The 15,392-nt window shown below is 39.4% G+C and overlaps 1 protein-coding gene across 1 annotated transcript in view; it reads left to right on the top strand.

Moving 5' to 3' along the window:
• Crppa (CDP-L-ribitol pyrophosphorylase A) overlaps positions 1-15,392 on the top strand; it is a 257,449-nt gene that overhangs the window by 72,099 nt on the left and 169,958 nt on the right. Inside the window, exon 5 of the mRNA XM_032907659.1 lies at positions 7,405-7,450. Within this exon, the coding sequence (XP_032763550.1) occupies positions 7,405-7,450 (46 nt within the window). The remainder of the gene's footprint in view (positions 1-7,404; positions 7,451-15,392) is intronic.

Raw genomic sequence — 15,392 nt, 5'->3', positions numbered from 1 at the left:
TAGAGAAAAGGCTGTGACACATCCCTCTGTGGCCACCAGTCCAGGCAGGTGCTGTACAACATGCTTCCCTTCTCTTCATCATGGAGAAGTGTGTTGAACTAGAAGAGTCCTGTAGTAGTGCTGTAGGCCAAGCCTCCAAAGATTAAAATAGGCATAGCTGCTTAAATGACGATATGTAATGTGTTGAAATCTTGTAATATCTGTGACATTCTGGGGAGTTCTGAATCATTCCAGCTAACTATACAGCTCTGGCTGTCTTAGAGTTCATTATGTACTCACAGAGACTTGCCTGCTTCTGCCTCTTGAGTTCTGAGAGTAAAGGCATTTGTCACCTTGCGTGACAAGGTGTCTATTCGTGTCTCCTATGTGCTTTCCTGATATGTACTTTGCAAACACTTATGAGTCTGTCTAGTGATGTGTTTGCGATCTTACTTTTGCAGTAAGTCAGGTAAAGAGTTTTTGCTCGTTGCCATCAGAGATTAACTGTGTTTGTTGTCTTTCTATCTCACAAGCCACTAAGATATGGTTGTTACCATTAGTGTGCTACTGACTTTATGGCCACACAAGAATACCTATAATAATGTTAAATCCAGCTCCTGTTCAGGCCACACTGCATACCTGATTCACCTTCCCCTCTCACAGATCACACCAGATACCCCACTGAGACATTGTCTGTGACTCATGGGCTGACACTGATGCCAGAATAGATCACATGGGAAGTGAGTTTGTGTCAAAGGGGCAGTGATGAACATACATTCTGCTCTACTCCCCCATCCCTGCCTCCTGCTGTATGAATTGGAGTGTCTGACTGTAGGTTTGTACTGGGAACCTACCCCGCCACCAGAAAGGTGTAAGAAGAGACTTCCACCATGTGAGCCCACACCAGGCTAGCTACCTCTGATGCTGGCTCCTTGACTTCTCCAAGGCCTAGCCTTGCTATGGTTAACTGTTTATCTACCCATGACATCGATAACTTTCCTAATAAATTCTCCATTCCATAGTAATTTATCTGAGTCCCCCTTGAACCCTTATCTCAACCCTTCAGTAACCATGAGGATTTTGTCAATTACTAGTTAAGTATTTTCTTAAGGATCTGATCTGTACCTTTGTATAATTCATTTCACTATCCAAACTGAGTCTGAGGGCTTTAGGGGGAAAAGAGTGGAACTCCAAGGTGTTGAAAGCCACCCCCACCCCCGCCCCGCTCCCCATGTCTTCACTTTTGACCCATTCGAAGATGTGGTTAATTTCTTCCTGTCTGAGCTTTCATCAAGATTGTGAAATACTTAGGTTTGTGGATAAAAGATAAGAACACTTTGCTCTTTATTATTTCACCCCATCTTTAACTTTACTAATTCTTTCTCTCTTTTCCTGTGATATAGTCATTTTATTGTTTGTAGCAACAATAGGATTAGGCTTCCCTTAATGTGTTCTGTGCCATGTTGGGCCTTCTCTCCTGCTCTTACTAGCTCCACTGATGAGTCATTTTGCATATTTTATGGGTTAGATTCTCTGTCAGGCAAACATATGTTCATGTTCTAAGTGCTGATATCTGTGTCTGAGATAGTTGGGAAGTGAGTCTGAAGATGCAATCACATTCTGGTAAGGTCAAACTGGAGTATGGTAGGACGGAAATCTAACATGACTGGTGTCCTTATATAACAGGAGAAGAGACATGATTATCAGAATACCATACGATGATGAATGCAGGGAATGGACCGATGACTTGACAAGACAAGGGAATCTGAAGTATTGCTTTTGTTCACTAGAAGCTCAGAAGAGGCCTAGAGGCGATTTCTCCAAAAACTCAGAGGGAACGGGGACCTGCACACTGTTGGGGTGTAGACTTGTAGCCCCCAGAAATGAGAGGATGGGTTCTTATTCTTCTAAGCTGTTCTACTCGTAGTGCTTTGTTGCAGCACCCAAACACATGCTGTGTCCAGGTCTGGCAGACTGATAGCTATTAGGACGAAAGAATCATTTCTCCAACAGCACAGAAGCTAGGGCCTCCCACATACAAGTTTTGTTTGGTTTAAGATATGCATCAAAAGGTACTGATAATGAAAAAGCTGGTAACAAGTGGACTGGAAAACATTGTATCTATACCACTGTCCAGTTCTTTAGGTATGCATTTCTTCTGCATTTAGACATAATAGTCAAAATGTAATATTGCTATTGTCTGAGTCTGGGTATCCTTCAGCATTCTATCCTGTCTTCTTAGACTGGGTATCTTCCCAACGTCCTGTCCTATCTTCTTTGGCTGGGTGCCCTCCCAACATGTCACCCTGTCTTTTTAGACTGGATAGCCTCCCCATATTCTGTCTTGTCTTCTCAGATTGAGTATCCTTCCCACATCCTGCTCTGTCTTCTAAGGCTTAGTATCCTCCAACATCCCATCCTGTCTTCTCAGGTTGGGTGTCCTTCATACCCTGTTCTGTCTTCTTAAACTGGGTCATCTCCCCAACATCCTGTCCTGTCTTATTTTTTTGCTATTTTCTCACCTGCATAGCCTGTGTTGAGCCCCTCTTTGGGTGAGATTGAATGGTTTGTCTATAGTCTTTTAACTTTGGGATAGTGTCTTATATCCATAGTGAGAATCTTAATTGCTATTTAAAGGACAATAATGGAGATACACTTTTTGATTAGTGGAATCTGTACTTTGTAATTAGTGTTTTGATGTTAGATTAATTTCATATATGCTGGCATTAATAGGTAAACCAAAACAACAACAACTATAACAGCAATACAACGAAGCATATTTACGAAGCCTGGCACTGGCTCATGCCTGGGTTACATAGTAAATTCCAGGCCAGCCTGATCTATACAGTGTGATTCTATAAATTTGTAAGGAAATAAATACAAAAGCATCAGATGTGAATAATCTTAGTTTCCTGAAGATGCTAAAGTTGTAATTGGGCCCAGTACCCAGAATATGATTCAGAAGCCTGATACAATGAAACACACGTAGACATAATCAAGATGTGTTTCACTGCCACGTAACAGCCAGACAAGAGGAGGACTCTGAACTTGGCAATAGTCTGCCTTGTCTTGCTCTGGGAAGTCAGGGAGCTCCTGTTTTAGTGATGTGCAGGGTAACATGTTTCTTGATGACCACCAGTAGGACTGTTTTAAAGGCCATTTGAAATTCTGTGAGGAAGAGGTTATTATTTTAAAGTGGACACAAGTAAGTGCAAAACTCAGACTTTCAGAGTTAATGCCAGCCTGCCTGTGCTAGCTTCTTTGATGTCAGAGGAATGCATTATTAATTTTATTTAATAAAAAACCTTGACCATACAGGGTGAAAGACACTCCCCTCATGACCAGGCTTCCTCTTTGCTCTAAATGTTCAAGTATAGAAAAGTCCTCTGTAGAACAGGGGTCCATGCTCCTGGTGTGCACGAGTGGCTGGGAGTTAGTAGCTTTGGTGAAATTTGATCCCATTTAAAAAGAACCTAAATGAGTATCTGTCTCATGTTTCCCTCGGCATACTTTTAGACCCCACCAATTCTCTCAGAACTGCACACAGTGTTAAACAGACTTCTTGCTTCTAAATGTCAAAAATGTCTCTAAGGCATGAGACCTATAACCAGTTTTTGGAGAAATTGAACAACTGCTTCATTTTCTTCAAATGCATCCTGAGAAGGAGGCTGTGAGTATTTGTCATCACAGCATTACTGAGATGGATGATGGGAAGGTTCCTTTCGATTGGTACTAGGTTTTGCGGAGCCCTCGTTCTGACCTCTTGCCTGAAAGACAAAGCCGGAGCATTTCTGCTTCACCCTCAACAGTTCAGTGTGTCCATACAATTTCCACTGTGGGAGGTTTCCATGCAGTTTTCCCAGTTTAGGAAAAAGAATATTTTTTCAATGTTCCCAACTGACAAAATGGAAATGAAGTTCAAAAATACCCACTGTAAGCAAGGTGTAGAGAATTTGTCAAAATGGTCAATCCATGGTTGGGAAGGTTTTTATGGTAGATAGGAGAGAGTCAATAGCCAGAAGTCTTTGGGGTCGTTCACACAGCCATGGCTACCTTTCTGGGCTAGCCCCAAGAGGGACAGACTGGTCATGGTCTGGGATATCTCTCTAGAAGTAGAGAAGAGTAGAGGAAGGGGAAAAGCTTCCTGCATTATAAAGAAAAACTTGTAGCCGCAGGGTAGGGAAGCGGCTCTTCAGGCCTGTGGCGTGTGCACTATGGGTACACGCCAATAGGAAAATGGCTCTTCCTGGAAGATGGAAACCTGAGGAGAGCTCAGAGTGAGCAGCAGCAGTTCCTCTGTCGTCTAGATAGAGCTAGGCCAAAACTGTCATTTCCGGATTCACATTGGACTTGACATCTGTGTCTAATAAATATTCTGTATCTTTTAGTTAATAGGTCTTTTAGGCTATGTCCCTGTTATCCTATGAGGTTGGTGTGTGGGAGCTTCGAGTGTAGTATACTCTTAACTCAAGGAAAGTAGGGGCCACTGTGGCTTGGTTCGGTTCAGAAAGGTCTCTTGTGCCTTAAGCTATAAAACGAGCAATGTAAGTGTAGTATTCCCAGGTGAGGGCAATTTGGCCTCTGCCTGAGAGAATAATTTTCTATAAATGTCAGGTTTCTCCTCTGTTGATGGTTCCTCAGCTAACCACGTGACTCAGGGGAGTCACTGCACAGACAGACCGTGAAAAGGAGACATGACTGAGCTCTACCAGGTGAATGGCAGCAGCCTCGCCCCAATCTCCCTGTACAGACAGACCGTCCTCACTGACGTCCACAGGGCTCCAGGGGCTCCACTGAGCATAGGTTGAAAACCAGTCCATGAGGAAAATGCCAACATATTAGTCCACCACTCCAGGGTTTGTAAGAGTAATTCTTTTCAATGGTTGGGTATTGTGCAAGGTCAAAGGGAAAGTACAGAGCGTGCTGACAGAAGAAACTCAGCGTCAACACTGATCTTCCCCACAAGGCCGAGAAGAGCTGAGCGGCAACTTCAGAACTGATTGTTACAATGCTCCTGTAAATTAAAAAGAAGGAAAGGACAACTCAGTTTTTAAAAGTCAGTGAAGCGAATAACGTGTCATTTCAAAATCATGACAGTTTACAGTAATATTTCCTTTGAAGTGCATTCGCTGTTTTATTTAGGAAAAACCAGATTATCCCCCCAACTCCCAGCTAGTATCTGGCTACGTAACTCATAGCTCAGACAAGCCTCAAATCACCATATAGATTAATATGGCCTTGAATCATCCTCCTCCTGCTTCAGTCTCCAATTGCTGAGGTTCTAGGTGAGTGCCACTATGTCTGGCTTTAAAGCTGTCCCTAAACACATAGTATATGTTAATGTAAGTAAGAAAGTCATCCATTTTTGTGTTGGCATCTATAACGTATATGATGGAAACAGTAGAAATAAACTCAACAGACTTTAAAATCTAGTTTGTGGATATCACTATTAAGTGAAAAACATGTATTTTATTCATAAGGAATTGCAGTGCTTGAAGTTTTAAGAATTCTGAAAGCTAATTTAGTATTTGGTAATAAATTTACATGAGTTTCAAGTGTCCAGTATTAATATTAATTTGAACTTAGAATGTAGTTTACCATTCAAAGCAGGAGAAAATAGAAAATGAATAGTTAGCTAGGCATCCTCTTGATTTCTGACTAGAGTTTAAGCTATAAAACAATGTCTATACAATTTTTTCTTATTTTAATTGCAAATATAAATTAATTCGAGATTCAGATATGTAGTTAATCTAAGAAAGAGTTCAAAACTAGGTTTATTCTGTTTGACAGGAAGTTCTTGACTAAGAGGTCATCCCTAGAGGTGAAAGTTTCCACTGACTCCTGCCCTTTCTCTGCTTCTAGTGGTCTGAGGGGCAAGAACACCGTATAACACTTTTTGTAGACACTTATTGGAATCAGGTATATCACAGTTAGCAAATCGTAGAATGAGCTTGTTCTTGTTTTGTAAACCACAGAAATGCACTGTGGACAGAATTGCAGTACTGAGAGTCACAGAGAACAATGTGTTGTACTTTCTTTAGAGACAGCATAGTAATGCCACTTTTGTTCTAATAGACTAGTTAACTGGTCCAGTAGACTTCCGTCTGTCTTTTGGGTTTGCTGTTAATGCAGCTCAAAAGAGTATGACATCATCAAACTTACCTGCTAGGATAAAGGCCTAGCAGAGGAAGGTAATTTATAGAAGGGGGCCTGGTCTACTTGAGCTAAATAATACATCTGTACAAATCCATGGAGGAGATCATTTAGAGGAAAAAAAAGAGAAAAAAAAAAGAAAGAAAAAAGAAAAAAAAAAAACCAACCTCACAGTCTGGAAAGGGACTAGTTAGGTGAACATTTGATAAAACCAGGTTGAAGCCATTGACATTGTTAATCAACTGGTCATTTGAATGATGGTCCCATTGAACTTTATTGTGCTGACTTGACGCTGTTTTATTGTTCACTGTGAGTTCTAGTTCCATGGCACAAAATGGTAATTTGTAGGTGTTCTGTATCTTAACTTACTGGATACCCTTGGGGAAGGATCCGCCATAGACCAGATATGCATACCATGGCAGGTGACTTTACAACAGGCAGGGTGCAATTATGAGCAAGTTGTTTGCTATTAGGGAAAGTGTGTCATTGTCCTTAGGCACACTGTGGTACCCTATAGATTCTTTTTTTTTAAAAAAAGATTTATTTATTTCATATATAAGTACACTGTAGCTGTCTTCAGACACACGGGAAGAGGGCGTCGGATTTCATTACAGATGGTTGTGAGCCACCATGTGGTTGCTGGGAATTGAACTCAGGACCTCTGGAAGAGCAATCAGTGCTCTTAACCACTGAGCCATCTCTCCAGCCCTAGAATCTTTTTATAGGGGCTGTGTTTTAAGAAAAATTTCACAAGGTGCAACTAACCTGTTTCACAAAGACCGTCCCAATCAGGAAGTCCCTTTAAATGTACACTGGTCTTTGAGAATTTCAGCTTAGAATAGAGCTAGTTAGCTTTTGTTATATGGATGGACAGGCTTTTCCTCCCCCAGCTCTTCCAGCCCCTCTCTTCCCCCCCTTCCCCTTTTCTTCCTCACCTCTTTCTTTGCCAATGTGAAACCTTATAAAACCGTGGTGTGCATACTTCTGTTTGAATGCTTTGACTATAAAACCTGGGTCATAGTAATCATATTTCAGTAACCACTGCTAAATGCTATCACAACTTATTAAAAGATATAACACTCGGATCTTCATAATTTGTTGAAATTGAATTTGATTTACTGTGAATGTCTAATGCCTCTTTCCTTTGGAAATTGCTTGTGTTGTGTGCACAGTTTCTCCAGAGGGAGGGAAGAATTTCCTTGGGGCTTTGTTTTATTGCTCTCACATTCCTGCCTGCTCTGTTGAGTCTAATGAGGTTTATCTGTCCTTTAGGTGACCTACAAACAGGACCTGTGTGCAGCTGAAGCCATGATTAAGGGTAAGTTCGACCTTGTGACTGCCGGCTCCTGAGTGTCAGATGTGAGGCCACTGAGGATTTCTCAGGACAGTTAAATCCCTGCCGTTTTAGGAGGACAGATGGCTGGAGGCCACGGAGCTCTCTGATTCGTGTTTTGAAAATTGCATTTTATTTTGCTTCCTGCTTGTGAAATACCACTTATTAGGCCACATTGATTTTAATTTCTATGAAAGAAAGACTTCAACCTATTAAGTATGGACCATCAGTTCAATTGTAAAGGCAACAGTAGAAACTGATATTTCAATAAATCTTATTTAATGCTTAGAAGGTTGTCCCTGCCCCTCTGCACTGACCTGTCAGAGTCTTCCATATGACAGTTTGTACAACTTAGAGAATTTGGAATAGATGAGTTTTCAAACAAACAAACAAAATAAAAACAAACGTATTTTTTTCTGACAATGCCTGCATTATATACTTTTTCAAGGAGAGTGATCATGTATATGGGAACAATGTCTGCTTTGCATCACTAGGTAGCCCTTAGGTCCCACATAGTATATTTAACAACTGGCCAGTATTTATTACTATGCTGGGAATGTAATCAGTGCACAGAAAGGAATCCTCTCTGTGTTCTGTAGTCTCTTTGGTTGAAGTCAGGGTTCTCAAGCTGTGTAGGATAGAAGGTCCTTGGATTTCAGGAAGGTTCCGTGCTTCGTTTAGTGGTCCTCAAGCTACACCACCCAGGTGCCAGCAAGCTTTCTCCTCTCCTTTTCAGCATGCCTGTGACCATGAAAATTATCTCTTGAAGTTGTCAGATGTCACAAGCGATAAAGTTTTCTCTGACTGAGAACATCCATTTTAAACACCCAATTTTAGTAGGAAGACCAGGGGTGTTCACTCTGTCCTCGAGACAACAGGAAGCTGATGATTGTTTTTTCCAAATTAGACTATGGGCAAAATGATATGCTCAAGTTTGGCTGAGAGGTAAACTGTTAAATTCAGTCTTTTGCTGAGTGGGTAGCCTTTGGCCTAGCTTCATTTTAGAGTTGCAGGAAAACAGTTGGCCTCCCATATGGAAAGCTGGGCTCTTCTCTAATTTTGAGACTGTGTTTTAGTTACCCTCAGATTTGTTTCCCTTCAAGAATATTTTGTTTCAAACCATTAATGTCATATAATTTGTGTTTCTGTGCTTGTAAATAGTTAATCTATAACCATAAATCAAAAAGTTGACATATATTTACATATCAGCCAGGCAATGTATAAATATTTCTTTGTGAGCGGTTGGCCAAGTCATGCTGTGGTTGTTTATGCTTTTTAACACAAAGACATAGAAAACTCAGTTTGATTGTATTTCTAAGTAAGCTGTGCATTGCTTAGGTAGAGGGGCCGTAAGAGCAGCAAGGAGATTCCTGTCTCAACTGCTGATTTTCCATGTTGTAATACTTTCCCCACATATTATCAGAGCCAGCAGACATGTAAAAACAAATATTTTAAGTTAATTGTTTTCTTGTTTAGGTAACAGTTTCTAACATGGTATTTTCCAGGTGTTCTATTTTATTCTGAAAGAGTAATCTGACATGGCTCGGTGTAAGCAGTTGATTTAGCTGGAAACTAAATAAGAAATTTCCTTCTTTGAGGCATGTACTTCTAGGACCTTAGAGGAGATTCTGATATGACTGGGCCTACACAGAGACACATCTCTGGGTCCCCCATACTCTCTAGGCAGTCAGATCAGCATTCACGTGCTTTTTAGACACCCTGAGATTTTAGTCATTTGTCCCAATCCCATATGAATCAGAATCTGTCTTGGTAAGAACCCTAGGTAATTGCATCGTAAGTCATATTTAAAAAACATTGGTTCAGGCTGCTCCTTATAGTCTCCTATAGGCCACATATAGCTAAGGTATTTCTACTGCAATTCAAGTTTAGAGTCTTACTACAGTCTTCCAATGACAGATGTGTATTTCTTTACCTTCTTCATGACTTGTACTAGATACCAACACTGATAATTGAAGGAAACAGGAGGGAGAAAACTTGGAGTTTTATTTTTGGACTTTTGAGGTTGTGAGACACAGTAGTGTATGGTCGTATATATCTGTAATCCCAGGACTGGTGAGACAGAAAGGAAGATAGATCCTTGAAGCTCAGTGGTCAGCCAGCCTAGGTGAATCAGTGGGCTCAAGTTTTCAAAGGGACCCTATATCAAAATGTTCGGTGAGAAGTAGTTGATTATGATACCCAGTGTCTGGCCTATACTTATCTGTACATTTATATGTACTCTTGCCACACACATGCACACAAATTATTAAATGTAATGTGGTTTGCAGAAAACTATTAAAATTATTTATTTGCAAGCCTGCCTTTTCCAGCTATATGTTAGGGCTATCCAGAAAAACAATACAACACATAGAGGTATAGATATACAGGAAGAGATTCGTCTTAGCAATGGTTGGGGGATAGCCAGAGACACAGATCAATGAAACTCCCTGCTGTTGCCCCAAGAGGTCCTTTCAAAGTTTTCTACTAAGGTGAATTTGAGATCTTGACTCTGCTACAAAAGAAATTTAGAAATTGTGTACTCAGGGAAAGAGCACACAAGCCAAGTGTGGGTGTGGGCGTCACTTGTATTTGATATCAATGGTTTCTAATGCTCCTTCTTCCCAGGATTCCCAGGAATCTAAATGAGGTCATTGGGTGGTTCCTGAGATGTGCAGACAAAAGGATAGAGAACAAATTTCATTTGGTACCATAAAACCCAAGATCACAAGAACTGCATGGGACATTAAGATGTTTCCTCTGTCAACAGAAGTTAATGGTCTTGCTTGTGAGACTCTCAGATAATATCTGAGAGAGGAATAAAGCAATAGTCAGGGGTGTATGTGCTTGTGCCTGAAGCATGTATCATTGCTGTTTTAATATTAAGTATCTGTATATAAATGAATATTATCTCCACATTAACAGCCTTCATTGCACATGCCATTAATTATGCTGGAATGCTTGATTCCCACCTGCTTGAGTCTTCATGCCGAGTCCTGAGTGAAGTATTCTCCCTTTTCATGTCTTTCAATCTTCCCTGTTTTTCTGTCCTCTTGGTCCATGACTATCTGCAAGCTTGCGGCCCAAGAAAGTCTGTGGTATTGTTTCCATCAAACCCCAAAGATCAGAGAACCAGAATATCCATTATTGTTTGGACTAAAACTAAGACCAAATGTAAAATATGGGAGTTTCAGCTTCAAAGAGGGAGGAGAATTCTCCCTTCTGTCTCTTCTGTTTTCCTGTTCTAGTGAGACCCTGGATAAATTGAATACTACTCTCCCTATGTTGATGAGGACAATTCCTTTGTTTTGTATGCATGTTAAAATGCTGACCTCTCCCAGAAACTCCAGTTCCCTCACAGATACAATCAGAGCTTAACAACTATGTGGACAGCCCTTTCTCCTTCAATAGTTGCGTAAAATTAACAATCACTTTTAATAAATGGTCAAAGTTCTTTTGTGGTTTATTTAATTTATTTTGTACTTGGGATTCAATCCAAGCAACTGTGGCCTTGAAAATGTTAGGCAAGTGGTCTACCACAGACTTATATTCCCAGCCCCTCCCCCCTTTTTATCTCTTTAATTCTAACATTGGGTGTAAGTTGTCAAGGCTGTCCTTAGCTTGTGATCTTCCTTCCTGTTTAGCCCCTTAAGTAGATGGGACCACAGGCTGACCTCACAATATACTTGTAAGCACTAATTCCTAGCATATATTAGACTCTAGCTTTCTGTTGAGCACTATTTGGAGCATTTTAACTATAGCTCTTTTTCTCCCCAAATCAGCGACTTAGGTAGTGTTATGATTCTCAGAGTTCTAAGTCATAGGGTGGTATCCTGTGCTTGGACACTGAAATTTTCATTAAATACCCATGTCTTCTCAGAGAAGTATTGTCTACCTTTTGTCCAGGCTCCCTAAAAACCTTTCATTTATTAGGATACATCAACATTGGAATTTGATCCATCACAGGGTGACTCATGTCATGCATACATGTTTATGCTCAAGGTTTCTAGTTAAAGTTCAGCACTCATTTTATCATGAAATCATATAACAAAATAAATCTTTTTATTTTAAGATCTTAGTGGATTCAGTGTTGCTCACAAGGTCAACATGATTTGAACATTCTTCAGAGTCATGGTTCAATAAACATGGAAGGAATATCTCCTGTTTTGTTTCTTGGCTATCTGCTGATATTGCTTTGGGTTTAATCATTTTAACAACATATACAGGCATGTTCTCTTCTTCCTTGAAGATTTATACTTTAGGAATAGATGGCTTTCCCTTCCCACAGTACTGCCTTTCTGCTTGTAAAGATATATATCTTGATTCAATCTATCTGTCTATCCATCCCTATGTCATTAAATACCTCTGTAATGTAGAACTATGTTGTTCGAGGGCATAGAGCACTCACACCAGCGTCTTAAGTCATTTATTCTTTATAATAATATTAATGTACAGTAGATATTATTGCTCCCATTTTCAGGGTAGGGAAATGGGATAGAGGCACATTCATCTGGGTCTCAAAATTGGAAAGAATATGATCCATAATTGGAATACAGATATGCCTTATCAATAGGCCAAGTTGTTTTTAGGGTCATGTCTTCTTTTTTACTCCCAACCATGCAGATGCATTTTCTGAGCATGAGAGTTGATCTTGTGTCAGAACATGGTCCATGAATCAAGCTGTCTGAGGAGAGTTCTGAGCTTGTGTTCAAACTCCAAGTAAAAAAGGCAAAAGTCTTGTAACCTGCTTCTCTATAACATAGGTTTGTTTGTGGAATGTGCTTTCGAGTCCCCCTTAGGTGTAATAATAGGAGTGGGTTTACTTTAGATTACCCATGATCTTACCCACTATTATTCAGAGTGATGCTTCCAAGCACAAGTTGTCCTCATGACTGTATATAGCCTAAGCTCCTGTGACCTTGCCCTTATAACTGTATACCACTTGAACTCAAGAGAACTTTGCTCACATGACCTTGTTTAACCTTCAGAGTGCCCTCAGAATATAAGTTGTTTCAGGATCTGAAAAAAAATGGCCATTACATTAGACTTTAGTCTGTCAAAGTTTTAGACTCTACCCTCTCAGGCTCATGCTGCCAACTAGAGAGGTAACAATCTTGGATCCAAAAGCTCTCTCAGTGGACATCCAGGCAGTTTCTACAGACCACTCGTCCAGCCTTCATTCCTTTGGTCCAGTACCATGTTGTTAGCAGAACTTCCGGAGGATAAAGGTCTTGCTTTCTAGTAGTTTTTTGAGAAAGTACTTGCTGATAGCATCACACATTTTCCAAAAAATGGATCACAACTAACTTATAAATTTCTAGACATGTCCAGGGATAGAATAAGCATAAAAATGGAATGACCGAAAAATAATTTAAATGATTATTTATGTACTGTTAAGGCTTTCTATTTTTTATTTTTATGAATCTGGTCTTTGTAAATAGCACCTACCTATTTTAGGGTAACACTTGTAACTTTTTATATGCTGTAATATGTATGCTGTGTATTCTGTAATTTGGTATATTCAGCTGTTCTCTCCTTGAATGGGGATCAAGTGGTTTGATGTGACTATTTTCTTGTTCACTTAGTATTTTTCACACTATAAAACTTTGCTAGGATAAATAACACAATCTTATGTCAGATGTAAGAACACTTTGTACTGGCAAATTCACTTCTTATTGGAATACTAGATGTGGTTATATAAATAAAATATTTGGTCCATAGGAACATACGATCAAGTCAACATCTTAAGTTTAGTATGGAAATCTCACTGCCAGGAAAACAAAATCTTATTTCAGTAACATTTAACTTAGGTCATTAATTTCTGGCAAGATGATGTATGAATTGAATCTCCAAATAGAAATAAAATTCCCCATCTAATTCTCATCTTCTGCTGATTTTTAACTTGATTTAACTCAGCACATTTGCCTACATGGGTTCCTCCTTACAGTGTGCCACGGTGAGTAGAAAAGCTGTGGAGTGCTATCCTGATGGCTGTCTTTCATGGAGTCTGTGCTAAAATGCAGTTAATTACAAATTACTGTTATCCTTACATAAAACAAAACAACCCCCACATTTCTTTTTCCTAAGGTAGCACATTTAATTTGGTCCATGTTATTTAATGTTTAACTCTTTCCAGCTTTATTCTGAATGAAAAGGAAAACAATCTTTTCAGAGTCTTGTGATTAATTAGTACAACAAAACCCTAGGCTGACTGATACGTTTGTAAACATCCACTGAACAAAGGAGGACTGTATTTTTCCACCCCTTCCACAAACTGGTTGAGCCCACCCAAGCCTGTTCTGCAAGTTCAGACAAACCCCAAAGATGTTAAAGTGGTTACAGACTCCAGGCCTAGCATACTTTATCTAGATGTACACAAGCCATACAAACAGTCTCAAACCTCACTTAATTTAATATGCTGACCATATCTTGGCAAAAGGGTCAATATTCTAAAAGTTTTCTAAGAAAAGAGTCCCTATGGAATTTCTTCTTTAAAAGAATGTATTTATTTTTTCAATATGGCCCTTTAGCAAACCTTATAATACATTCAGTTTTGTGATTAAAGGGTGTTATAAAAATTCATTTTATTCTTTCTGGTTATAATTGTACAAACTTGAGTCAACTTATGCTATAAAAATGGCTCCTGGTGCCTCTTTTTATTTGATGCTTTATGTAAAAAGTGGAAAAAAGAAGTTAAAACTGAGAATGATTTAAGGCTGCTTTTAGTTAGAATTAGTTAATATTAACTCATATAAAGATCTGTGTCTTTTTCTTGTGTATTGTTTTCCCTTTGTCTTACTAAAAGGACAATTGATTTGCCTGATATTTTACTGGCTAATAAATCTTCATTTTATTTGGAAAATGGCATCTCCACCTCCCAGTTTTAAACATCAATGTACAGGTGCCTTTCTTTCACTGTATTAAGAAGACTAAATCTGTATCCTTATACTTTATTTCTTCTCCACATGGTTTAACAACTCTGCTGACAGGACAGTGTTTGAATTCCTTTGTGCACATGCATGAAAGGGTGTAGTGATGCTTTTAAATCGGCTCCGACTGGAAAGAATAAGATAAATTGCACACGGACAAGGTTAGTTCAGCATTATGGAAACAGAACTTACTGTGTTGGCTTTGGCGTCTTATGCACATGGAAAAACGGATGGTTTCGTTTCGTAAGGGTCTTTTAGCATTTACTTAGCATTGTGATTTTTTTTTAAAGTGCAAAATTCTTTTGAAACTTTTGAATGTAGTTAAAAAGATGAGCCAGGGAAAGTCAGGTTTCCACCGGGTGCAATTGGACCCCTGTCTGTCTGTGGCCTGTCCTTGTCAGGGCTTTCTTGTTAAACTCTTGGAGATGGTGCCTTTTATATTGAACATGTTTCTTCGGACAATGCCAAGTGACAGCTAAGATTTACTCAGAAACCTTGCTTTTTGATGTCTCTGACTTTTGACTGATACTTAATTTTCCACATTTCTCCCATTAATACCAAGACTTCTTTGTACATAATAGTTTTTGTTCCTTACCCGCATGGAAACAGTGCTGTGATGGTATCTTGTGTGTGTGTGTGTGAACATTTGCGTCAAGAGCATTTGCGTCAAGCTTTCCTCAGGAAGAATGAGAAGGCCGTAACGCAATTTAGAAGGAGCTTTGTTTCCCAGGCATTTTATTGTTAAGAAAGATGTAAATTAGAGAGTGAAATATGTGGGTCAAGATTAGAGAAAGTATAGTTTGCTTGGTTGTTTAATCTTCTAATTGTCTGAATTTGTCATCAGCGAATGTCAGTGCAAGTACAGGCAAGGAATCTGTCATTTTCAATATGTCAAAGGTCACAGTAAGCCACTGAGCATCAAGTAAAGTCATAACAGACAGAAGCCAGCCACCTATGTGTCTCTCTAGATTAGCTATTACAGAATGCCCCAAACCCAACTA

This window comes from Rattus rattus, chromosome 7 (genome assembly GCF_011064425.1).
Source record: "Rattus rattus isolate New Zealand chromosome 7, Rrattus_CSIRO_v1, whole genome shotgun sequence".
Taxonomy (NCBI): domain Eukaryota; kingdom Metazoa; phylum Chordata; class Mammalia; order Rodentia; family Muridae; genus Rattus; species Rattus rattus.
Note: the sequence above shows the minus strand (reverse complement) of the source record. Positions and strands in the feature narration are given on the sequence as shown.